This window comes from Trachemys scripta, chromosome 11 (genome assembly GCF_013100865.1).
Source record: "Trachemys scripta elegans isolate TJP31775 chromosome 11, CAS_Tse_1.0, whole genome shotgun sequence".
Taxonomy (NCBI): domain Eukaryota; kingdom Metazoa; phylum Chordata; order Testudines; family Emydidae; genus Trachemys; species Trachemys scripta.
In genome coordinates, this window is record NC_048308.1 from 56,527,978 (window position 1) to 56,553,420 (window position 25,443).

Below are 25,443 nucleotides of genomic sequence, written 5' to 3' on the forward strand. Positions count from 1 at the left end.
TTTTAGCAGCCTAAGAATTAAGTCAGTTGTGAAGGTGCAGCCCTAGGGAAGCCTGAAGTGGTTGGGCAGCCCGGGGAAAACTAATTTACTTACCTCGCTGGTTTTCAAATCCTACTTCTAGTAACAGAGCACAGAAGAAAGCCAAATAGCCACAATCACCACACGCACTTCTTGCAACACCTCCCTTGGTAGATGGGACTCCAAGCACTGCTGGGCTTGTGAGCGTTGATGCTATTACAAGGTAAAGACGGGTTGCAAATGATATAAAATAAAGGTAAGCAACAGCAAAGTTAGTTGTCCATTCCATACAGCCTCAGCCAAGTGTAGGAAGGACTCTGACTAGAAGTCTGACTGCCTGGGAGGAGGAGCATCCCCATTTATAGTAGCAAATAATTATTGTAGTAATGATTAGCAAGAGGGCTAAAAACATTAGCCTCTGAGCACCCATTCATCTACACCACACCAGCCTGGCCTGGTGAGAGAGAGCTTAAGCAGAGAGAAGACTCAGCTGAGCATCATAGTGCAGCACACACACTTGGGGCCAGCATCCATCTCGCTGTCTGGAAACAAAGCAAGGACAGTGATTTTTAGCAGACTTGTGGCCTGAAGCAATACAGGATAGAGAATAAGGAAACGACAGGACAAAAACATGACATCTTTTCCCGTAATCTGGGATATGATTGATTGATATGATTTTGGACGAGTGAGGGACGGCAGATTTGGCATTGCCTACAGAAATGGAAAATAAACTTCAACATATTGCTACGTTTGGATTTACCATCATCAGCAAGTTTCCCTTAGTAACAAGGTCACATTCCCATTAGAGCAGTCCTCACAACTGACTCTTTTGCCGGACTCTTTCGTTAAATGCTTCTTCGCTCTTTGTGATCAGTTTGCGTCTGTGGGGATAGGAAGGGGAAGTGTTACAAAAGGGACAGTAGAGTATCTACTCACATCTGCCTCTGTTATGTAGCCTTTGATTTTATTTAAAGTGAATTTTGTAATGTGGTATTACGCCTTCATGGGTTCTGCTCTGGTGGCTAGAGTTTCAAGCTTAGCAGAGTGTATATCACCTCTGCTGCTTGCTTCAGATGTAGAGTCTTTAGGAACACAAAGACCAAGGGTAGTGACCACACGTACATTCACAAGTACAAGATCTAGTCTGTCTTACAAGCTTTATTAAAGTTACAGTTAAAGTTAGAATTAGCCAAGCATATAGAAATTCTATACAGACATACACAAGTTACAAATATATTTATACTCACATCCTTAACAATAGTGTTAGGATCTAATGGGTCTCTCATGGATTGATCATCAGTAGAGGGATGGTTCCTGCTGAAGTTTCCCATAGCGAGCTCAATTTTCCCACTCTGGGCACCCTTTTATAATGTGATTCTGTCTATAACTCTTTAGCATTTACGTACATTGTGCACCCTGCGGTTAGGGCATGTGTTAGAAAAATGTAACTACTCAGTATCTTGTAAGCAAAAAATTACTCTTACTATTAATTTTTTGCAATATCACCCATTGGTACATCTTTTCCCGTAATCTTAGGGCATGAGGTTATTCTTTGGTCACTTATATTAGCATTTCTTAACTCTGTTGCCTAGTATGGCTAAGCTAAAATCTTACAGGCCTCAGCCCGTAGGCCTTGCGTTTCAGCCCTACTTAGATATCTAATACACGATTATCCCTTCCACATACTGATGAATCTCATATATCTCTATAATCCTACAATTTAACTCTATTTAGCTTACAATGATTATATATGACACACGTTAATCATAACCTCAATGAATAAACTAAAGTCATTGGCTACAGTTACTATACAGGCTACAGAATTTAAAGACTGCCAGATAAGCAGGTGCAACTCCACCGACTTCAGCAGACTCACAGTTATGATCAGTTTACCGATTGTTTGTCCCCAGATCTCTCACACGATAGGAAGCATGCTCAGCTCCCACACAACCTCCACACGTGGGTTTCCTTTGCCAGACATAAGCAGAAGCTCTATTTCCATTGTAACTTAAGCCCTGATCTTTAGTAAACAATACATTAATATGCTTAAATCTTGGCCCAGCAACAGAGTCATCTTGGTTATTGTGGAACCTGAGTGCCATGTTCCACAGTAAGCAATGAGAATGATCATTGATGAGTTAAAATGAGGCCACCAAACTGAACAGTGGAAGGCCAGCAATTCACAGCATCCTCTCCCTTTATTAATTCCAGTAAACTGCGACAGTGTTTGCTTCAAGAAAGGAATGGAGATTTAATGACCAAGAATGGGAAAAAACTCCTCCTCTCCTTCCAAAAGACACACATTTTTTTCTGTGTTAACACCATCTTGTATATTAGAACTAGAAAATGTGTTTTAAACACTCTAACCTTGTCATCTCCATTTGTTTTTTCTTTACACTTCACTCACCTTAGTGAAACCAGACTGGTTAGTTTCACTTCCTGCGTCTCCGATGCTGTAGGTGATCATTATTTTAAGGACTGGGATACTTTTGATAGGGTTTGGATAATTGTTTCACATGAAAAAAGTGCACTCTTAAAAATGTGGCTGGCATTGCTACTGCCAGCCTCTGCCTCACTGATGTGCATATTGCTTGGAGGGGAGGATTCTTCCAGTAACTTTGTGTCAGAATGGGTTTATCATGAAACACCGAACAAGTATAATTAACATTCTCTCTGTTGAGAGCTCAGATATGTAGAAACTACATGCAGCTGCACTGATTGCAAAGCCCATGTTCTGGAAGCTAACAGGCTGTCTAAGCTTCTTGTGGGGCTTTTCTAAGGCACCAAAGTTTGAGCAGGGGGAATGTATATACCATCTTGGTGATTCCATATGGGCAGCGCAGCTCTGCTGAAACTGCTTGGCAGATGGCACTTGCATGAGAATGTTTGGATATAAAATCCACTGTTCCTGCGAATGAAAGAACTGACAAAGCCTCGTAGTGTAAGTAAGAATGATTTAAAAGAGTGAACTAGTAAATGCTCATGTAGTTGAGTGCTGCTAGTTGAAGCTATCTGGGCTGAAATACTTAGATTTCGTTCCTACCTCAGAAGGGCATTTTCATCTGCCAGGGAAGTGACATTGAGCTGGTGTTTTAATTCAACTGCCGAGATTTTCTGTTGAATGTTTTTCTCCAACGCCATCAGGTTGCTTTTCTGGGGAAAAAGGAGCACCGGGTAGTTATTCACTTGCTGTACCCAGACAGGATCAGTCGTTTTACACAACGGCAGGACACGAGACAGCAGGGATGACTGAGAAACACAGAAATCAGTCTGGACCGGTCTAAGCAGGCAAAAACTTCTGCCCCACACTTCCTCCAGATCAATTGTTCTGCTATAGGAACAGCCCAAGCTCGCTGTTAGAATGGTCAAACGCTGACAGTTCTTTGCTGGGTGAGACAGCATGAACATGTATGAAAGGTGGGCCATGGTGGTGCAGCATCAGAGCGCAATAGAAAGACTCATTACTAACAAGGAATGGGATCCCAGAGTAGCTAGTCACAAAAGGCTGACTTGCCAGCAGGGTATAGTCAGTTACATTTGCTTTTAATTTCCCATTTGCTTATATAGTGGACACCACAGTAATCTCTCTGCAAACAGAATGCCACTGGTCATTGTTCTTATAGCAGGATGTACCCTACTTATAACTAACCAGAGGGCAATAATCAGAGCATCACTGCAGTTAAGAGGCTGTCAGCATATCCTTGGTACTGCTACTCCTCACCGGTTACACAGAAAATTCACCACAACCACAGAATGGGGAAGGGAATCCCCTCATCTGTCTCAGACATAACTGAACAGGTCATGCCACCAACTGGCATTTGTATTGTAATGAATCCTTGGGCCTCTAGTAATTTCATTGGCAGACACCAATGCGATGGTGTCTAGAAACTTCTTGGCAACGATGATGATAGAACTCAGCTCCTCTTGCACCAAAAGCATAGGCCCCTACCATGTGAGCTATAGGAGAAGTAGTCAGTCAGCTATTACTTGTGTATAGGACCTACAGCATACAGCAGAGCAGTTCTCTAGTCATTTGTTATAATATTAATGCAAATTATGTTCTGTGCACCAAGACGACGACCCCCCCCCAAAATCTGAATCCAGCAGCAGATATTAATAACGTCAAATAAATGCACAGAAATAATCCACCAGAAAATTGGCTTTAGAAGTGCAGAAACAGCCCACCTCTTCCGACATGGCCACTGATTCTGGATGTCTCAACTGTGAGGGCTCAACGTGAGATTCTAGAAGTTGCACCCAACACACACATCCACTTCCTCCTCAGCACAGGGGAAATCTTGCCGACTGGGTGACAGGCCTCATTTTGCCAGGGAATTCCCAACCAGTGTCAGAAAGGATTCCACCCCAGGACCTGGGGCTCACTGGCCTATGCCCTCCTGCCTCTGCATGCAGCCTGCAAATATCTTGATGACACTCATTAACTCCCAAAACAGGTTCTCCTCCCCTAACACCTCCTGCTGGATCTCCTATACCAGGCTCCTAATTCACAACTCTCCCCCTGGATCCTACCAAAAGTCTGTCTCAACTAGGGTGACCAGACAGCAAATGTGAAAAATCGGGACCGGGATGGGGGGTAATAGGAGCCTATATAAGAAAAAGACTCAAAATCGGGACTGTCCCTATAAAATCAGGACATCTGGTCACCCTAGTTTCAACACCATGCTGTGTCTCACCCAACATTCTCAGCACCCTCCTTAACTCCTGCCCCCAACCATGCATCCCCTTGTCCTCCAGACCCCAACACTATTCCCCTTAGCACTATTGAGAAAAAAGGAAATTGGCTGATAACAAGGTTTGGATGGTAACAGTTGACGTATGTAAGTGCTTGTCTAAATGCTATGGATCAGTACACACATCAATAACCTCACCCCAATCACTGTAAGGTGTGGAACTTCCCACCAAGGTTAACTGTGCAATTCTGACCCCAACCTTAACACACCACTCATGAGCACATAGCCATGTGCTGGAATTTGCTGTTTGTGCAACACCTAAACAACTTTACATTTGCTCCTCCAAAATTCAGACAGAACCTTATCCAGACTCAAGAAACTACTTCTAGCACAACGAAGACCTTTGTGACTTCAGCCTGCGGTGGTCAGGAGCTGCAGGGTCCCCCGCCTCCAGCAGGGGCAGGCAGCTACAGGATACCTCAGGCGCCTCTGGCAGCCCCAGAGCTCCCAGCCGCCACGGGTGCCTCCAGTAGCCCCCAGCCCTGGTGGGGGAACCCCTGCAGCTCCCGACCTCCCGCCAATGGGGGTATCCTGTAGCTCCTGGCCAACATGGGAGGTGGGCGTACCCTGCAGCTCCTGGCCCCCAGGGGCAGCAGGGGATCCCCAGAGCTGCAGGCAGCAGGGGTACCCCGCAGCCCCCGGCTGCTGCAGGCAGCTCCTAGCCCCTGCGCAGCTGCCCCACTTCAGGCGGTGTGGGGACCCACAGATCCCCACTTGGTCAGGTATATTTTTAGTAAAAGTCACAGACAGGTCACGGCTTCTGTGAATTTTTCTTCTTTGCCTGCGACCTCTCCGTGACTTTTACTAAAAATATATATATATATATATATATATATTTTTTTTGAGATATCCTATCTCCTAGAACTAGAAGGGACCTTGAAAGGTCATTGAGTCCAGCCCCCTGCCTTCACTAGCAGGACCAAGTACTGATTTTGCCCCAGATCCCTAAGTGGCCCCCTCAAGGATTGAACTCACAACCCTGGGTTTAGCAGGCCAATGCTCAAACCACTGAGCTATCCCTCCCCCCCAACTGATTTTGCCCCAGATCCCCAAGTGGTCCCCTCAAGGATTGAGCTCACAACCCTGGGTTTAGTAGACCAATGCTCAAACCACTGAGCTATCCCTCCCCCTCCGTGACAAAATCTTCGCCTTACTCATAACAACATCACACACGCTCTCCCACCTCTTTCTGAAGTTCCATCTGAGTGTTCTGCATCGTTGTGGTGAGAGCCTTGAGAATCTGATCCTTCTCCTTCAAATCGGCTTCCAGAGACTTGATTGGATAAAACACAGTCACATTCACTTGGATAAAATGGGCTCCTCTCTCTCTAGCCCAATGTACTGTGCAGCCCCCATCAGCCTCTCCCAGTCATTGCCATCCATCTCCAATACCTGTGTCATGGTCTGCACCACATGGGGGCGAGGGTTGGCCTGAACAGAAGCACGGACATACCGTTGCCCTGATTTTATGAGCTGGATTCATTCCTATTGGTAGGGGCCAACTAGTTACCCATGCTGTCCTTGTACTTAATTAGGCTAGAGGAGAGTCAAGCATAAGCTCTCCTGCATATGGACTTCATTTACCTAGAGGCCTCTGAAGGTAATCTGCCACCTTAAGCAAAACTTCAGTGTTCCACACCCCTCCTACTCCTTAGAACAGAGGCCAGCATGGGGGGTGAGGGGGCACGGCAGGTTTTCAGGCTGGGGGGGGGGGGCACGGCAAGCTTTCTGATGGTTAGGTGGTTATGGGAGAAGAGCAGAGGCTAGCATCAGCTCGCAGTGCCACTCACTCAGGCTTGGCCCAACCACCCCTCCACCATGTGGGGGGGGGGGGGGAACGTGGCTGGGCCAAATGTGAGTGAATCGCACTGCAGCCAAGCAGCTGGGGTTGTTGCGCTGCTCAGGTTTGGTCAGGCCACCCCTTGCCCTAGGCAGAATCGGCTGGCCTAGGGAGCTGTCCAGTTTGCCCACAGCTAGAGCGGTCCCTAGATTTACCCCTTCACACACAATGGTGCAGGGGCTACAAGTTACAGAGCAGCCGTGTGTGAAGTGGGAGCCACTCCTAGAGGAGAGTAGACAAAACCACTCCCCCACTGAGGGGATATGTCTACACTTGGAGCGGTGGGTGTGATTCGAGGAGTCCTACTCGCACTAGATCAATCAGAGCTAGCACATAAAACATAGGGTAGCTGTGTGGGGATGGGCTAACCACCCTGAGGATGTGCCTAGGATCTTGGATGGACACATACTCAGGGCAGCTGGCCCCTCTGCTCCACCCATTCTGCCACAGATACACTATTTTTAGCATGCCAGCATAATGCGAGCTAGCCTGGGTATGCCTCAAGTGAGCTGGGAATCACCCCCCCAGCTCCAAGTGTAGACATTTCCCCGAGGAAACCCAGAGCTCTATGCTACAATAAGGGATTGAGAGCAGCCCAGACAGCAGAGGCTGCACTAAACCATTACAGCCTTCAGACACCCAGGCCCTGTGGCTCACTAGCCAGCCAGGCCCCCTGTCTGAGGTCTGCCCTTATTTGGAAAGTTTTTTATTTCAGGTTTTATAAAAGCACCAGGGCTACATCAAGAACCCAGAATCAAGCTTCCTTTTCCAATGGAAATTACAGTTAAATTCCCTGAGTGGCTCCTTCTCCTATTACAGAACAGTGCACAAAAGGGGAGCTGATCAGTGTGCACTATCCCCTCCATAAGCTTAAATACCTCAGCTAAGTCCCGTCCTGCTGACTGGGGGAGAGTGAACTGCTCAGAAACCTAGACCGTACCATGTGACACAGTTGCTCCAGTGGCACTGCATTCCTTTTTTTGCCATACTTGCCTCCTTGATGTTTTGCAACTCTTTTATTTTCTCCACATCTTCCTGGTGCTGTTTAATAAACTCCTGAAAAGGACACACAGTTTGTGCACAGTTCATGACACGTCTGTAATATTCCCAGGCTCATCAGTGAGCAGCCGATTCCAACCACCCGCACAATCCAACAGGCGAAACCAAATGCACAACCTTCCAGACAATAACTGCTAGGCAGAAATACAAGTGACTGGTGCTTTGGAAGGTATCGGACATGCCCCGCACTCCTTAGGATCCCTGGGGTTTAAGGGAATTGTCCTGTGATTATGGTTCGAATCCAGCCTGTCCCCATCTCTCCCTTTACTCAGAGCATCAGGGCCTTGTGTCTTTGAGCAATAGGAGCCTTATAAATAGACATAGGAACAGCCATACTGGGTCAGACCAAAGTATCCTGTCTCTGACAGTGGCCAATGCCGGGTGCCCCACAGGTTATCATCAAGTGATCCATCCCATCGCCTATTCCCAGCTTCTGGAAAACAGAGGCTAGTGACACCATAGACACATGGATTTTATAACAAACCTGCTACTATTTTACTGGCAATAAGAGTTCATGGGAACTGCAGCATCTCAACATGTAGCTTTATGCTTCCCTCAGGACTAGCTACCTCTCTTTCCTGCTGGGAGTGTTTATTCATCATGGAGTTACCACTCTGAAATGATTTCTTTAGCTGCTCTCTCTCCAGCTCAAATTTCTTCATCAATTCCTGCTCTGTGGAGAGAAAGACAGAGGTCTGAGGGCTTTTCCTAATCATCCATTTTAACTCTGTATAAGAGGCACACAAATGTACGTGGCAACATGGATATGAGGTGTTTGACTCATTTCAGCTACATTCAATATTTCTGCAGCCCTAGCACTATGGTATCTAAGCACCAGATAACGAATGACAGCAATGGGTGTGCCCCGAAGGAGAACGTTCTCATAGTCTCACCCCATACACATGCCCACACACTGGATCACTTTTCCAGTTATCGTCTTGCTCCCTTCTCCTCCTCTTGCAGTTTCTCTTCTTTGCACGGTAACTTTGTAGCTGTCACAGGTGTTACTTTGCGAGGCTCTGGGATGTGGCACAATGTACAACATAGCCAGAAATATGTCCTTACCCAGGGGCACACTTCCTACAGAATGGGCTAGCAGGGAAGAGATAAGCACATTGCTGAAGTGACAATATGGAGGAAAAAGAACAGGAGTACTTGTGGCACCTTTGAGACTAACAAATTTATTTGAGCATAAGCTTTCATGGGCTAAAACCCACTTCATCGGATGCATGTAGTGGAAAATACAGTAGGAAGATATATATATATATATATATATATATATATATATATATATATATATACATACACACACAGAACATGAAAAAATGGGTGTTGCCATACCAACTATAATGAGACTAATCAATTAAAGTGGGCTATTATCAGCAGGAAAAAAAAACGTTTGTAGTGATAATCAGGATGGCCCATTTCCAACAGTTGACAAGAAGGTGTGAGTAACAGTAGGTCGCTCTTCTATTCTAAGCCCTTATTTATAGTCACTTATAAAAGGTTCTTTTGTTGCTGTTTGTTTAAAATCCCAGGAAGCGTCATGCTTGGTCTCAGCCCAGAAGTGATTTTTTGTAACCAGGCGTGGGACCAAAGGCCTTGAATATATAAAATCTTCAGGAATACTCATTGTTATCACAGATAAGTTACAATAACCAGAGCAGAAGGTATTCCTGGGTTCTTCTCCATCCACTGAATAACAGAGAGCAACCGGTTACTCTGTTGCAGCCAGACCTAGAAGAGTCAGTAAAACGGACTGGGATAATCTGGTATTTACATCCTAGCAGTTAACAAGGCAGATCTCAAACAATTAAATGACTCAGAGGCAAATGTAGTACCTAAAACTATTTCCAACTCATTGATTTTAATTCACTACATTGGAAGCCGATGGTGTCCCTCTGAACAGAACGGATTGCCTAAGCTTGGGGGCAGTGGAGTGGTCATCAGCTGCGGCTCTGCCTCCACAGATGTAAACACAAGTGTCCTTGTTTACTCACTTTGCTGTAACAGTGCCTTCTCCCGCTCAGTCCTCTCACTCTTCTTCCAGTCAGCCTGCCTTCTCAGCCACTTCTCCTCCATTTCATCAGAAACACTGTCCTACACACACACAGACAATATGCATTCTCAGAAAATCTTCCAAAAACCCTGACGGCTCCTGAATCTCCCACATTGCCTCCAATTATGCTGTAAAAAGATAGTTAGCAACTAAATAGCCATTTCCATCCACAGATCCCAAAGTGCTGTACCATGGAGCTCTCCCCAGGCTAAGGGAGCAGAAGGAGGGAGATCCTTTGGGGGGAAAGCCTCTGTGGCCACTGCACACCCCTCTTCCTCGACAGGGGTGAGGGAGACACCTCCAGCTGCATCCATCATGCCTGCTCCTGCTAGCAGTCACCGAAGTTATGTTCTGTGGTGCACAAGGTATGTGTCCCCACCCTTGGGTTTCAGATATCCTGCCCTCCTTACCCACAGTGGAACTGCAGTGAATACAGCACATCGGGGACTCTGTGTGCCAATGGGGATGGCGGGGTGTGTGTGTGTGTGTGTGTGTGAATCTGATGAGTGCACTCACTGCAGTACCTTCCTATGAAACTAAGGGCTAGTCTACACTACAGTGCTACTACAGTGCTACATCGGTGCAGCTGCACTATGCCGACAGGAGAGCATCTCCCACCGACAGAGCACCAGTTTGGTCAGCGCTTAGGTTGATGTAACTTGCATTGCTTGGGAGGCGGCTTTTTCACAGCCCTGAGTGATGTAAGTTACGTCAACTTAAACGGTAGTTGTAGCCAAGCCCTAAGCATTAGACTAACAGGACTTGATCCACTTTTGCAGAACACTGCAGGGTTGCTGAAATCTCACCTGGTACATTCGGAATGCATTCTTCAGATACCTGTATTCCTTCTGCATCCCCTCTGAGCAACAAGAGAAGGACAAGATGTGTAGTTAATACAGCAATTTTAACATGAATGTCTCAGCCATGGGGATTTGCACGAAAACCCTGAATAGGTAACATGAAAGTGGACTAGGCATCTCAGTCCAGACCCCAAGAGACACGTCTATGTCACAGATTCCACCACATTGTATGGGATTAAGAATGAAGAAATGAATTGTTTTTTAAAGGCGGCTCAGAATTAGAAGGGAACTGAGGCTGGGTTGGGGCAGGTTGCGTGGAATATCTGCTGACCGTACAACTGGCCTGAAGACAACAGTCAGTGACTTTTCTGAGCACCAAAAGGCACCCCAAATTAAATAAATAAATAGCTGGGCTACACTCATTGATTTGAAATATTTTCTTCATTTCTGTTTACAAAAGTACTGAACAAATTGCAGAAGGTCTGGCTGGCCATCCAAGAAGTGTTCTGGGCAGCCTCCCCCTGAAATCAATATCTGTTTGGAAACCTGAGCATTATTCAAAGCAGCAGAAATCTGATGAGCTCAGGTGATCTCCAATTCCCTCCTGCTATTTTGGACTGAAATCTCTCAAGACTGCATGAGACTTTGGCATAGGGCGACCAGATGAGAGGACGAAAATATCGGGACACGAGGGGAAGGAGGTCTGCCGGCGGAGCAAACAAAACAAAACAAAAACTGCTGGCGGAGTGAAATATCGGGACAAAGATCAGTCAGGACGTGGGACAAACACCTAAAAATCAGGATGGTCCCGATTTTATCGGGACGTCTGGTCACCCTACTTTGGCATAACTGAATCTCAACCATAAACCTTGATTCGGCCTCAGAACCCAGACCCCAGTCTAAACCTAATCCAGATCTGGACATGACTCCCGACGTCAGTTTATAATTCCAGCACAACGCTAGCATTTAAAGGACTGGCACACTACCAGCCACAAGCCACCTTCCTTCACAACTATCCCTCTTCCCCAATTAGTACCGACAATCACGGCTCAGACCCCTCTTTGCTTTCGGTACCAAAACCTGGAGAGGCAAGGGGAGCTTCCAAAGGGAGTCTGCTGCTGTGAATATGCTAGAGAGGGAAAGAACCTGATAGGCGTTTCCAGCTCAGAGTAACCATGAAAACGACAGGGATCAGACGGTCCATACCCATTTTCTCTTGTGCAGAGGCCCTCTCAGTCCTCAGTTCTTTCTTGTACTGCACTTGCAAGGCTTGGAGCTCAGCACAGTGAGCTTCTTGGAGTTCCCTGTGTGACCAATGCACAAGCACATCAATGCAGAGATCCACAGAGCACACTTTCCTCTCCGCCACCCACTTGATCGTTTACAGAGATGGAATAATTACAGAAGGGGACTGGCCAGGTGACTGTCACTGTGTCCGTTATTTTGGTTTCTGTGTACTGCACATTTACATTTCTAGGAATCTGCAGGAGGCAGCTGACATTTTGTGGTCAATTCAGATGCAAATTGAGACACACTGTGCATATCCCGGAGACTTTACTTTTGTTCTTTCTTGTTTTAAAATAAAAGTCAACCAGGCTGAAAGTATAGGGCTACTCTTTGTGTGTGGAGAAAATACAACCTGGGGTGTAATTTGATAAGCAGAGAGGCTTGCAGACGTGTCATGCAGATCTTCCTAAACAAGGAGCCATTGGAAGCTTTATGGCATCTCGCACCATCATCTATTTTGTTTGTGCTGGGCATGTCCCAGCAAGTCATTTATCTTATTTTATTTGCTCTTGGTCCTATTTTTCTTCTTTCATTCTGCATTCTCGCTCTTTAAAGTGCATTAGTTTCTAATGAGGCGATTGATATGAGCAGAATTTAGTGATGCTGTACAAGGGGCGTCTAAAGTAAGTTTATATATTAGTTTCAAATGTATGTTTTCTGATTTGTGAAGTAAGTTTACTGCACATGGGGTTGCTGGAGGAAGTTGGGTGTTGCTAGACTTAGCCCATCACCCCACCTTCTCAATAACCTTTCCCAAGCTGACGAGCTCATTGCTGACAATTGATACCTCAGTGAGGAGGAACCTTATAAAAATGCAGATTTATCCTTTCCAACTCAGACTTCATAGCTGGGTATAGTAGGGAGATAGGACTGGGCCAAAAGGCTCCGTTAGCCATCTGAGAGTCCTGGTGGGGGCAGGAGGCACAATTGTGCCAAGCTGGCTCTATCCTTTCTTCTTCAAGAGCGCGCTGATGGATCCTGGGTGACAGTTAGCCATAGAGAGCGGCACAGCTCAGATTTGTCACCACTCATTCAGCCAGTATGCAAGGCCCCTACGGTAAGGTACATCATGCTGTGGGCTCAGATGCCAACAATGTGCGGATGGCACCTAGCACCTCACCAGTTGAAGACAGCGTGGTGCCCTAAGTGTCTGGACAAAGTAGGGACATGAAAGAAACATTGATGTCCCCAACACAACGTGAAGTCAAGGTTAGGCTGGTCAGCAAAGGAAAACACTGAGACATTGGCAGACACACTTGCTATGCCCTCCCATTACTCCAATGGAGTGTCCAGCCTAAGATCTCACAAGAACAGCTGTGTTCATGTCACATTTTGGCCTATGGATGATGGAAATATCATGAGAGAATAAAATCTCACAATATCTTCACCAGCCACGGTACAAAATCGAAGTACAGATGGCCTCATGATACCGCTGCTCCCATGGTATCCAGGGTTGGAAAGTGAGCCTGATTCTGGCCTGGATTCAAAGCCACTGGATCTGGATGCCCCAATAATATTTATGGTATAGAGATCACAATGTGTCAGTCCCAAGCTTGGCTCATTTTATAGAAGACATACTGCCATGTTGTCTCAGTCTGAACATCCAAAACCACACAAGGTGTAAAATCTTGTAGAGAAAACTGGTATCCAGCATTCAGTTCACACATGTGCTTTCTCCTTGCATAGCACAGCAGTTGTACCTGATCTTATTCTCATGCTCCTGTTGCATCTCATTGCACTTTTCTTCCATATCCTTCTCCAACTTGAAAGGAAAGGAGACAAGTTTTTATTAAGGTGTAAACCAGGGGTCAGCAACATTTGGCACGCGCCAGGGTAAGCACCTTGGCGGGCTGGGCTGGTTTGTTTACCTGCTGCATCCGCAGGTTCGGCCGATCACGGCTCCCACTGGCCGCGGTTTGCCGCTCCGGGCCAATGGGGGCAGCGGGAAGCGGCGCAGGCCGAGGGATGTGCTGGTCACCGCTTCCTGCCGCCACCATTGGCCCAGAGCGGCGAACCGCGGCCAGTGGGAGCGGCGAACCGCGGCCAGTGGGAGCGGCGAACCGCGGCCAGTGGGAGCGGCGAACCGCGGCCAGTGGGAGCGGCGAACCGCGGCCAGTGGGAGCGGCGATCGGCCAAACCTGCAGATGTGGCAGGTAAACAAACCGGCCCAGCCCACCAGGGTGCTTACCCTGGCAAGCCGTGTGCCAAAGGTTGCCAACCCCTGGTGTAAATATACCTACCCTGCCATTTATTTGAGATAAAATATCTGCTAATGACATAACTCCAGTCAGGTTACTAAAAATCCTGTCCATAGTGGGCTCAGAATTGTGATAGCTACAATTCCGATCCCAGTACAGAAAAGGCATTATTTTTATTCATTTTCCCCTTGAAAAACATGCTGTTTAACTGTTTTCCATCCTAGGCTGGTTATGCAGAGATCTCGTCATTACCTAAGCCCCTTGCTCTTTTTTCAGAGTCACCAACTGCAATCAGAGCAAACGCTTCTAAATTTCAAACAGCAGGGAAGTCGTTCAAGGTGGGCTTTCCAAAAGCGCTGAACTCACTTGGGAGCACAAATCCCCGTGACTTTCAAGTGACTTAGGTGGTTTTAAAAATGCTGCCCTCCATGAAGCAGCTGTTTGGCTGTAAAGGAATCCACATTTATGGCACATAAATAATTAGTCAAGTTCCCCGCCTGCCAGTTCTCTGCACTAACCGCTAGACAACACTGCCTCCTGCAGCCATGTGGACACCTAGCAATCTGGGTGCACTTTAGCCAGTCACTCACTAATAATGGCACTGAAAGAATCCAGGCAGTGCTGTGTGGTCTAGTCAGTCCTCTCCCTGTAGTCTTCCTCAGACACTGTGACTTCATGGAGCACTTTCTGAAAAGAAGGGATAGATGACAGACAACCAGGTGGACTCACCAGTTTGCGGGAGGCCTGGTGATCTCTGCGCAGTTGCTCCATCATGTCTGTCAGCTCAGCAATCTGTTCCTCTAAGTCAGTAATAACATCCTCCCTACAATGAGACACCATCTTTCCGTCATGCACGGGGCCCATTGCTGGGACAATCTTGTTGTTTTAAAAGGAGCAGTGGTGGAAATAGAACTAATATCACTACTAGAATTCAGCATCTGGGGCTGGTGTTGGCTCCCTCACTGCTTCTCTCACTCGAGGCGGCAGGGTTGCAGAATGGGTGTGTAATCTTCCCCCAGCCTGTCTTACCACCGGGGCTGAGGAAATGGTTCTCAGTGGTTTACCCAGTCATTAGGGACGCCGTCCCCTCCCCTTTGGGCTCTTTTGGCCCAGCAACCGACTTTCCAGTGCAGCTCCTTTTCCTGCTCCCTTCAGCAGCAACACGGCCACCAGAGGAAAGGAAGGTCACAGAGAAAAGCAAGCTTTGACGTCCTGCCCACATGGAGACACAATGAGAAGGGAGGGTGTATAGATGCACAGAGGGAAGGAGGAGAGGGTGGGTGGTTGCAAACAGAGACTGACCATCACTGGTCAGAATGTGGGACATCTTTGTGGAGAGCTGGTGCATTTGGGTCTCTGATTTATTCCAGTGCTGTGTTCTGGTGAATTTTACAATCCCAATTCTGACAGTGACCACCCCAGACACTGAAAGGTTGGTAAACAGTAATCAAAGCACCCTTTGTATATCCCCTGTCTCTAAGGTTGCCAATTCTGGTTGGACATATTCCTGAAGGTTTCATCACATGACAATCTTTCATTAAAGATTAATCTTTAATTGCTGGAGACTCCAGGTCAATCCTGGAGAGTTGGTAACGCTACCTGTCTCTAAGGATTACAGCTCTCATCTGCGAAAGAAAGGGCATTTCTCAATATTAAAGCATGAGATTTGAAATTGAATGGATGGTATTCCCTCTCCAAAAGGCAGGTCTTTTAATCTGCTTACTGGTGCTCAGGACTTCTAGATAAGTTTCAGTTTAATTGGGGCAACTTTCTCTACCCACTACTTCCCTGTGACCCTCTTTGGTCATCCCCTCTCTTTTTCAGCATCCTGAAGACTTCATGCTTTGGCTACCACCCTTCTGTCCAAGGTGGACCAGGCAGGACTACTCTTGGAGACCATCAATGCTGCCACTTAGTCAGGTGGAAGGACCATTGTTGAGCAACACGTGATGTGCTCCTCTCAAGGGACTAAACAAGCTGCCTCTTAGCTTGTTAGAGCTAAGAGAACGAAAGCTGGGCCCCAGACCACAGAGGGGCTTTTACTGAACACTTCACTTCGCTCTAGTATCCTCCCAATGCCAGCTAGTTACCAGATTCAAGGTCACAAGAGCACTCCAAAGAGAGGAAGCAAATGGAGGGATGAGAACATTTAAAGGAAAAGACCAAACTTAATGATCAAATTATGTTAAACTTTAAAACAGAATAATTTGAAATATTAATGGGCTGCAACATTTGCACAAGTATTGGCATCTGATAGGCCCAGAACACAACATTCAAATCCAAATCTCACAAAGTTAAGGGGTATTTGGCTCCAGATTTTGGGTCATCCCCATCTTCTCAGCAGAGTGTATTTCATGTCACAGTAGTTTACAAACTGTATTCAGTCACTATAAATGGCTTCTGACTGAACAAGATCTGAATATACACACTATTTTCTTACTTTAACATCTGCTTTCCTTACAGGAGATCTACATTTAGACTCAGTTTCCAGCCCTCAACACAAAACAAGCAGTGGGACAGTGTTCCATCTCCAGGGTGGAAGGAGGTGAGGGAGACACTTTGTATATAACAGTACATCTTGCTGTCACTGGTTAACCAAGAAACAGCATTCAGGGTAAGGAATGAAACCAGATTCCTGCAGGTGGTGGTGAGAAGGAGGTTAAAAATGTACATAAAGTTCACAGTTTTTGATTTTGACCCAAAACAAACACAAAACAAGCAATACTCACGTTTCAAGTTTCACTGGGCTTCTGCAAAGAGAGTGAAAGATTAAATGTACATTATCAAACTGCTGAGGGTTGAGTTAGAGCGGATGACATGAGTTTGTTGCAAAGCAAAAACCTGACTGCATCTAAGAGGCGAATCATTATTGAGTGTTCTCTGAAGTTTGTTCCATTAGCAACTCTTCCCATAATGCAGGATACTATACAACACCTGAAAACCTATAATGCTTCTACACTGACTTTTCAGCCTCAACACCCACACACCCCTTGGTGGTAGGTGCTTGTGACAATGCGGTTCTGGCGGAACCCAACTGAGAGTGCCAACTCAGGACAAATTGCTCAAATAGGGCAGTTACAGCCCAAGGCTGGGGTTTTTTCCACCTCTAAGGCAAACCAAACCAGCCCGACTAGGAGGATTTCGGTCTCACCCCACTGGCTAACCGCAAGTCTCACAAGCAATCTCCTTAGACACTCCAGTTTCCCAGTACTCCCACCAGTGCCACTCGTTATGGGGCAAATGGTTATGAAAACCAATACCCCAGTAAAAGAAAAAGGTTCTCCTGATCCCAAAGGACCAAGCCCCAGACCCAGGTCAATATACAAATCAGGTCTTACCCACAAATCACGCGGTTGCCAATCCTTTAGAATCTAAAATCTAAAGGTTTATTCATAAAAGGAAAAAGATAGAGATGAGAGTTAGAATTGGTTAAATGGAATCAATTACATACAGTAATGGCAAAGTTCTTGGTTCAGGCTTGCAGCAGCGATGGAATAAACTGCAGGTTCAAATCAAGTCTCTGGAATACATCCCCCGCTGGGATGGGTCCTCAGTCCTTTGTTCAAAGCTTCAGCTTGTAGCAAAGTTCCTCCAGAGGTAAGAAGCAGGATTGAAGACAAGATGGAGATGAGGCATCAGCCTTATATAGTCTTTTCCAGGTGTAAGAACACCTCTTTGTTCTTACTGTGGAAAATTACAGCAAAATGGAGTCTGGAGTCACATGGGCCAGTCCCTGCAGGCGTATCTGCCTTCTCTCAATGGGTCCATTGTATAGCTGATGGTCCTTAATGGGCCATCAAGCAGGCTAGGCAGAGCTAACACCAGTTTGTCTGGGATGTCACCCAGCAGCAGTTTGAAATACAGACAGTATAGAGCCAATATTCATAACTTCAACTACAAAAGTGATACACACATATAGACAGCATAATCATAACCAGTAAACCATAACCTTGTCTTAGACACCCCATTTGACCCCCTTTATACAAGATTTGCGTGCCACTACAGGACCTTGGTTGCAACAATGATCTATATGGTCCCAGATTATATCAATAACGTCACAGTGCTAAAAAATAGACAGTGAAGTGGATGGGAGTGCTTGGTGAGAAGGCCAGGTACAGACATTTCAATGCAAGTCAGAAACAAAGCATTTATTTGTCCTATATTTTGCCTGAAAGCAGAGAGCTATGAACACACCCTGGGCAGATGCACCAAAGTTACACTTTCTTCAGCTAGCACTGTGCTCTAGAAATTGTTTTTTCTAAAAGCTGAGATCAGATTTCTTACTGGATCTCAGTTTGAACCTGAATGATCCTCTCACACCAACCTGGGGCCCTCCCATTTTCTTACCGTTCTGTTTGCCTTAGAAACACTCCATCATTAAGAAAATGTTATTTTTTGTTACAGAAATAAAACTCCCCTCATTAAAATAAATGCTATTTTGGTAGCATCCCTCACTTTGGAAGGCAGAGCACTATGGCTGAGACTGTACAACTGATTCTAAAATTGCAGCCGCACTATCAAATTACAGTGCACACCTCTCTCTTCTACTCTTGTGACAGCCCTGAGAGTGCCACGTGCAGAACAACAAACAGGACAAAAAACTCTCACAAACCAGAAATCCAGAGAGAAGCTTGATTTTGCTCTCACTTTTATGAAGTCAATGGAATCGCTCCCGAGTTACTTAAATTAGAGAAGAATCAGACTCTTCATCTCCCTCTTACCACACACGAGGTGTTTACCTTGGGGCAGATTCTGATCTCACATCAGCTTTACACTGGTGTAACTCAGTTGGCCTAGACAAAGGCCCCTTGTCTATGCAGCATGTGCTTATGAGGGTCATCTCCCCTCTTGCAAGCTTCCACAGGTTCCTCACACACTGTTATTTTGGGGGGGGACCAGGACCACTTTAAGATTCAACCACTTTTCTTACCATTTAACTGATTTTCTAAGATTACCTGGGAACAAAGCGCGGGGCTGGTTCTTCAGTAGCATTTTTTCTTTCAAAAAATTCCTCCCCTAGCGTGACGGAGAGATGTTCTTTACTTCGAGTCAAGGTATAACCAGGTGAGATTTCTATGAACTCCCCTGAAGCCTGGGGGCCAAAAGAGAAGATATTTAGCTCAGGAAACCTAGTGTCTGGAACCCTAAACCCATTAAAGGGATCTCTCTCTCTCATTCTGAAACTGTCAGGAGTGTTTTCTAAAGTATTCCCTGTACCAGCAGAAGGGAAAAATGGGATTCCCCACCCAAGGACCCTTCCCCAAAATCAAGTAGAATCAGATCTGTGCCATTATATGGCTTTTGTGTTTTATGCTGGCCCATGGGTAAAGAGCAGCCCATACATTTCTGCAACAGGGCCTCCAGCTGCCTTCGTAGCACCGGAGCAAGAAAGAACATCACATCCTGGGTCCGGCATTCACCAGGCACAGCATCTCTGAACCCAAGATCCAGGCAGCTACAATTTGCTTAATTTTGCTGCTGATTTGGTGTCCCCAGCAGGGTCCCAGTGTTGAGGGCAGGAAGTGAAGAATACCTTATCCAGATTAACTGCAGGTGGAAGTTGGGCAGAATTCTAATGAGCCAAGTTGAAGTTTGTTCAGGATTAGAGGGGTTGACACCCCAGCTCTTGCAAGTACCAAGGGATCTTTAAGAACTACAGGCAGTGAAGGTCTTTGTTTTCCCCTGAACATTGGCACAGCATGCCCTAACACCATGCCTGGTGGGGAAATACCTGCCAGATCACAAACATGAATGCAGGAAGTTATCCAAGATGAAATTCTTAGCAAAGAGACCAGGAGGACCCTTCATTCTGTCTGCTAAGGCCATGAATAGTTGGGTTAACAAACAAAACCATTTGGTCCTGTTATTGTAGAAAGTCAACGCTCTCTAACATCTATGGTGTGCAGATGTTGCTCCTCTTTATTAGCATGTGGTTTTGGGTAACACACAGGTAAGTAAATTGAATGGTTATTATGAAAATCAGATACATTTTAGAGAGAAATCTCAGATGAGGGTGCAAGTACACCTTATCCTTAAGAAAAATTGCATGAGGTGGTTTGGATGTCAGAGCATGCAGTTCAGCCACCCTCCTGCCCACAGGATAGCTACCAGGAAAGCCACCATTAGGAATAGGTGCAGCAAGAAGTATGTTGCTAGAGGCTCAAACAGTGGGTCAACAAAACTAGGTTCAAGTCCCTGGGGGGATAGGTTTGTGAAGGGCCTGGAAAAGTTGTCCCTTCAAATAAGGGAACCTGATTCTCATATCATTAGGAAATATAGCACGGTTACCCATATAGGGATGGAAAATGGATCTTGATACTCGAAATCGCTAACCCCTGCTGTTGTAGGTGCAATAGATGGTCCAGGATATGCAGAATAGATGACTATATTGGCAAGACCCTGGACTGACGAGCCCAGACAGAAAAACACCTCAATTTTGACAGGTAAGCAGTTCTGGAAGAGGGCTTTCTACTATTTAACAAGACATGGCAAACTTACTGCAAGCAAGACTCTTTTCTAGCATTTAGCCATGGAGCCTCCTGGCTGTTAAATGAAGGGCAAACAGGCTTGGATAGAGCAGCTGTCCATGATCTTGGGAGATCAAGTCTGGGTTCAACAGAAGTGAAATTGGAGCTGCCACTGACAGATACATTAGAGTAGAGAACCAGTGTCATCAAGACCATGCTGAGGCTATTAATATACTTGGGTCTGGTCCCACTTATTCTTTAGCATCATTCTGTGTAGGAGTGGGATTGGGGGAAAGTATAATAGCCTGTTTGTCCAGGGTAGCATCTGTGATGGAAGCAGGACTGCAGCCTTGTAGGAAGCAAAACTGTCAGCACTTCATGTTCCAAATATGTCTGTTTGTGGTGACTCTTAAATGATCTGCTTAGGTGGGCCACCAGCTTGTTCTACACCCCTGGAGGGTAAGAGGCTTTCAGTTTGATTGAACTGGCAATGCAAAAGTTCCATAGGTGAATTGCTTCCTGACAAAGCAGCCAAGAGTGAACGCCCCCTGACTGTTAAAGTAAAACATCACTGCACGTTGTCTGTGAAAACAAACAGGCTCTTCCCCTTGACATGCGGTAGAGGAAGGCCTGACAGGTCAGGTGGACAATCCTTGGCTCTCTGGCTTTGATATGAAGAGAGACTCTTTGAGGGCCACAAACTTTGAGTTCCGAGGGGGCCCAGATGAGCTGACCACCGCAGGGCAGATAGGTCTGTCACCAGCCAGCAAAGGCTGAGGGTGGACAAAGGAAACACCTCCACAAACACTGAGTGGGTCTGTCCACTAATCTAACAAAGTTAGTATCCAGGAGAGCACAGAGTTTAGATCATGGCAACTTAGTGAATAAACAGAGGCCAGCCAACTTTCAAGAGTCCAAATATGAGCTTCCCCTAAACATTTCAAGAAGCGTGAATTTGGGTTTTTCCTGGGCCTCTGCCAAAGGCAAGAGATTCATGGCTTGAAGCCCTATGACCAAGGCATCCCTCAGTACCAAGTAATGGAAAAAAAAAACAACTGGGGCCAAAATGAAAACTCACACTAAGTCTAGAAAGCTATCTACAACTAATTTAAAATGGACACACCAAGAGTACTTTCAAACACCCGACAAACAATTCCAACGATCCTCACAGGTGCTAAGAAGGAACTGAGGGAGCTCAGGGGCGGCTGGGCCCTATATATTGGCGCAAGTGGCGCGAAGCAGCAGAGGGTGCTCGAGTTGCCCTGATGGGTAGCACTGAGGGAAAAATTTCCGATGACTGTGCGAGGGGCCCGGGCACACCAAGAATGGGAGGCACATGTACAATCACTTGAAGAAGAAATTCTTGTTCGCATTTTACTGCAAATGATCCCACCTGTTCTACTCACATCAGGTGGTTCTCTGCTTCGTAGTCGATATCCATATTTTCTGTTGGGCAATATCCCTCTGCAAATGAAAAGCACCTCCTGAGAGAGTTGCAGACAAGTAGAGTTGCTCAAGGACTAAAACTGCTCCACTTCAAAGATCAGAGCCAGGCGCACTCAGTTAAGCCCAGTTTTCGTGGGCGGCCAGGGTGGCGAGAACAAAGATGTGCCCCTTTTCGTAGTGATGTGTGAGTATAGCTATACTGAGTTTGCCAACCAGTTTCCCTGAGAGCTGCTTGTGATCTCTGTATGTTATTATTTATCTGAGGGACTCAGATTTTTTTGGTCACATACCATATACGTATGTACAATAACACCAGCCACATGCACAGAGGTTTTGGTGCTCTATACTAGGCCGTCACCACCACTCAGCTAGGGTTGCTACCTGTCCGGTTTTCACCCAGACAGTCCGGGTTTCAGCTTGTGTGTCCAGGTGCCATTTGACAAACCCTGATGCCCATTTTTTTTTTTTAAATCTGTGACAAGCCTAAGCGGAAGGAAGGAGGCAGCGCAGCAAGAGTGCATGCATTCACTGGCGAGACTCCACGTCATTGAGGCTTTAGTGCTTCATGTGTAAATTACCATAAATAACATCAGTACTATTGGGCTGTTAGTCATGTGAAGTCTTGGGACTGCTAATAAGAGTTCTCTGTTTTCTGCTGAACACAGCCGCTCGTTGGGGAGAGTTAGCACCTGTACACACTGGAAAGCTGTTTCATGTCACATACCATCTTGAGCCCTCCACTCTTCTTCTCGAAAAAGACAAATACTTACTTGGATGTGCTGGGAGGTTTTAGAGCAAACAGGAAACTATTTTGGTTTTTCAAGATCATGCCTAGTGAGGAAGACCTGATTTAAAAATATAAACAGTATTCAGACATATTTATGGAACAGACACAAACCAGGTTTACATAATCATGGCAACTCAGCCTTCTGAGAGCAGCCAAGCATTATACTTCCCGGAGGCAGCAGTCCTTTAGCCAGCTTATTTCATAGTGGGCATGGACTGTATCCTTGCCACACCCCAGGCACAATCACAATAAGATTGCATTGGGTGTAATTTTGGACAGACTTTGGCCCTGAATCTATACTCAGATGTTACAGCAAGTGTCCAGTTACTTGGTTTGGGTTATGGCCTCTTGGAATTCTGCTAAGATAAGCTGTAGTGTATCTAAGCTGGAGCCTCTCAGTGGTGCCCTCCCATAGTCCCATCTCTTCCCTCTGGGCTTGCGGGAAGCATGACAGAAATGACATACACAGCACCTGATACCAGCACTAAACTCATTACAATATAACTTGTGTAAAATACATGTGGAAAGGCATACATAACATAAAAGGGTAATACATTACTTGTATAAAAATCAGTATACACACGAGTTACCTGTAACTTTAAACATACTTCTCTATAGGTATATATAACTTACAACCCCACCCCCAACTATTAATGGAGCCCAAATAAAAGATAAACACAAGAAGCTGGTGTTAAGCATTAGAAAGAATGGCATTCCCTCTTCCTCCAATGGCTTCTGCTTACCTGGCTTTCTGATTCGGTAAGCCTGGCATGGTCTTTATTAGCCTTTTACCCCTCACATTCCAAGGATCCCAACAGGCACAGTATAAAAAGGGGGAATGAGACATGTTTGCATAGCAAGAACTTTGGCTCGGCAAAAGGCTGGAGATGAAATAAAGATATGAAGATTCAGAAGCATTTTTCTTATGGGAGACCAACACAGCCAAGTATACACAGCAAATTCAGCCCTTGGATGCATAATGCAACTCCCATTGAGTTCTGTAAGAGTTACACATGTGTATCTGAGCACAGAATTCACTCTTAAGGATTTCCAAGTCTGATCTTTATCTTATACTCATATAAAAGCACAGTATCTTTCCATCTTATTTATATCAACTACCTAACTCATACAGTGACCCGCCCCAGACACACAGTGGACAGGGGAGGGATTTTGGAGATTTCACAGCTGGCTACTTTCAAATGGTCACGGAGATTCACTACTTTCATTTATAGGTAGGGCTGGGACAAATCCATCCTTTGGAGATCCAAAGAAAGATCAGTGCAATTTTGGCCTGCACGGAGAGCTATAACATCACTGAGAAGACAGGCAATCATCTTGCTGTATATGCCTGTGGTGCAGCCACACTAGGATAACTGATCACTAGTGTAATCACAGGTACAAGGCTCTGGCTAGTCATGGTACCCAACCTAGTCTGACAGTTCCTAGTAGTATGCCAGGTGCATCATGAGTGAGGCTCTAAAGACCCTAACAACTGATGGGTTCCATTTTGCACTCTCCATTTGCCTTCAACTCTGTGCTCTTCCCAGGCCCTTGGCATCCTGTCCCTGTGATCAACTCTTCAAAACTGCCATGGAATTTTCTCTTCCTGGCCACCTACCACGTTCCACAGAACATGGGAAAAAACAGTAACAAATTTACCAAATTACCCTCTGCTGACGCCATCCCTACTCAGCCATGGAATCATCACACTAGAAAGAATTTAGAGGCACTTTAGAGAAAAACAATTATCGGGGAATACAGGAAAGATTAAAGTAGCCTAGATTGAGCTAGGAGAGGACTAAGGGAATGGTGGGGGGTGGATCATGGTAATAGCCTACAAGTATTGGAAGGGATTATTGTGTGTGCTAACAAGGGAGGTAGAACTAAGAGTAATGAGATCACATTTAGAAATGGAAAAAATTAGGCCAAGTAGTCAGGCAAAACTTCCTGTTTCCCAGGTACATAAAGCTGAGAGATTGTCTCCCCCCCCCCCCCCAATCTGCTGAAAAACGCTTAGAAAACCCATAGATGAACAGAGCCCACAACAAAGATAAATCAATTAGATCTCTTGGGTGCACAGTTCCAGCTGAAAATCAATGGGAGCTTCAGGTACTGGCACCTCTACAAATCAGGCCCGACAGCTTGAAATCTATTTGGGGCCTCCAGTGGGCCCAGCCCTCAAGAAGTTTGTCTGAATGCTGTATTGGATTTAACAGCTTTTTAAAAACATTTCTGGGTCTTAGCAGCAGTTTCAAGTTCTTTAGTTTCTAAAACACAAAACCCAAGAGTACTGGACTGTGTCCCCTTTGCCGATTTGAATCGCAAACAAAACAAGGGGGAAAAAAAACAAACCCTTACATTTTGTGTTACTCTCATACAGCAACTGGCTTTATCCTTTGGGTCCAGCCGTTTCCAGAGACTGGAACCCCTGGAAGTTTATGAAAAAAGCAGCCCTTGTAGGTCCTGTTTCTTATCAAGATCTTTGCTTCTCCCTAGACAAGGTTAGTTTCCCTTGTCACCATGGAAACAGGAGCGTGCCACTTCATTGGCTACTAATATTCATTCCATCTTAAAGAGAGAGTGCACAAAACTCTTTTGCCCAGAGAGTCCGTCTGAAATGATTTAAGGGTGTACAAGAAACTTGAGAGAGAGAAATAGGTGTACAGAGTGTAAGAAGCCCATTATTCCCAAGGAGGAAATAATGTTTTAAGGTTGTAATTCACACGAGAAG

At 45.7% G+C, this 25,443-nt stretch overlaps 1 protein-coding gene across 2 annotated transcripts; it reads right to left on the reverse strand.

Annotated features, from left to right (window-relative positions):
• Positions 1 to 43: 43 nt before the first annotated feature.
• Positions 44 to 25,240, reverse strand: FLACC1 (flagellum associated containing coiled-coil domains 1). 2 transcript variants are annotated; one of them, XR_004647670.1, is made up of 17 exons: positions 25,071 to 25,240; positions 23,456 to 23,593; positions 22,696 to 22,770; positions 21,886 to 21,943; positions 18,968 to 19,104; positions 16,742 to 16,762; positions 14,742 to 14,835; positions 13,515 to 13,576; positions 11,734 to 11,831; positions 10,534 to 10,586; positions 9,669 to 9,768; positions 8,238 to 8,341; positions 7,603 to 7,665; positions 5,953 to 6,042; positions 3,062 to 3,171; positions 779 to 899; positions 44 to 231 (listed from the first exon to the last, which is right to left on the reverse strand). XR_004647670.1 is itself a non-coding variant. In XM_034785677.1 (16 exons), exons 2-16 carry the CDS (start codon positions 23,557 to 23,559, stop codon positions 833 to 835), a joined length of 1,236 nt encoding a protein of 411 aa, XP_034641568.1. In that variant the 5' UTR covers positions 23,560 to 23,593; positions 25,071 to 25,240; the 3' UTR covers positions 674 to 832. The 2 variants fall into 2 exon arrangements, 1 of the variants encoding a protein (XP_034641568.1); XM_034785677.1 differs by lacking the exon at positions 44 to 231 and having other exon boundaries at positions 674 to 899.
• Positions 25,241 to 25,443: the final 203 nt, after the last annotated feature.

Excerpts from the sequence above, each read along its gene's own strand:
- FLACC1 (XM_034785677.1), bottom strand. The coding sequence starts at position 23,559 with ATGTCTCATTCCCCCTTTTTATACTGTGCCTGTTGGGATCCTTGGAAT. Across the intron at positions 14,836-16,741 it reads AGCCCAGTGAAACTTGAAAC|GGAGGATGTTATTACTGACT; the intron begins GTGAGTATTGCT and ends GTCTCATTGTAG. Across the intron at positions 7,666-8,237 it reads ACTCCCAGCAGGAAAGAGAG|GAGTTTATTAAACAGCACCA; the intron begins GTAGCTAGTCCT and ends TGTCCTTTTCAG.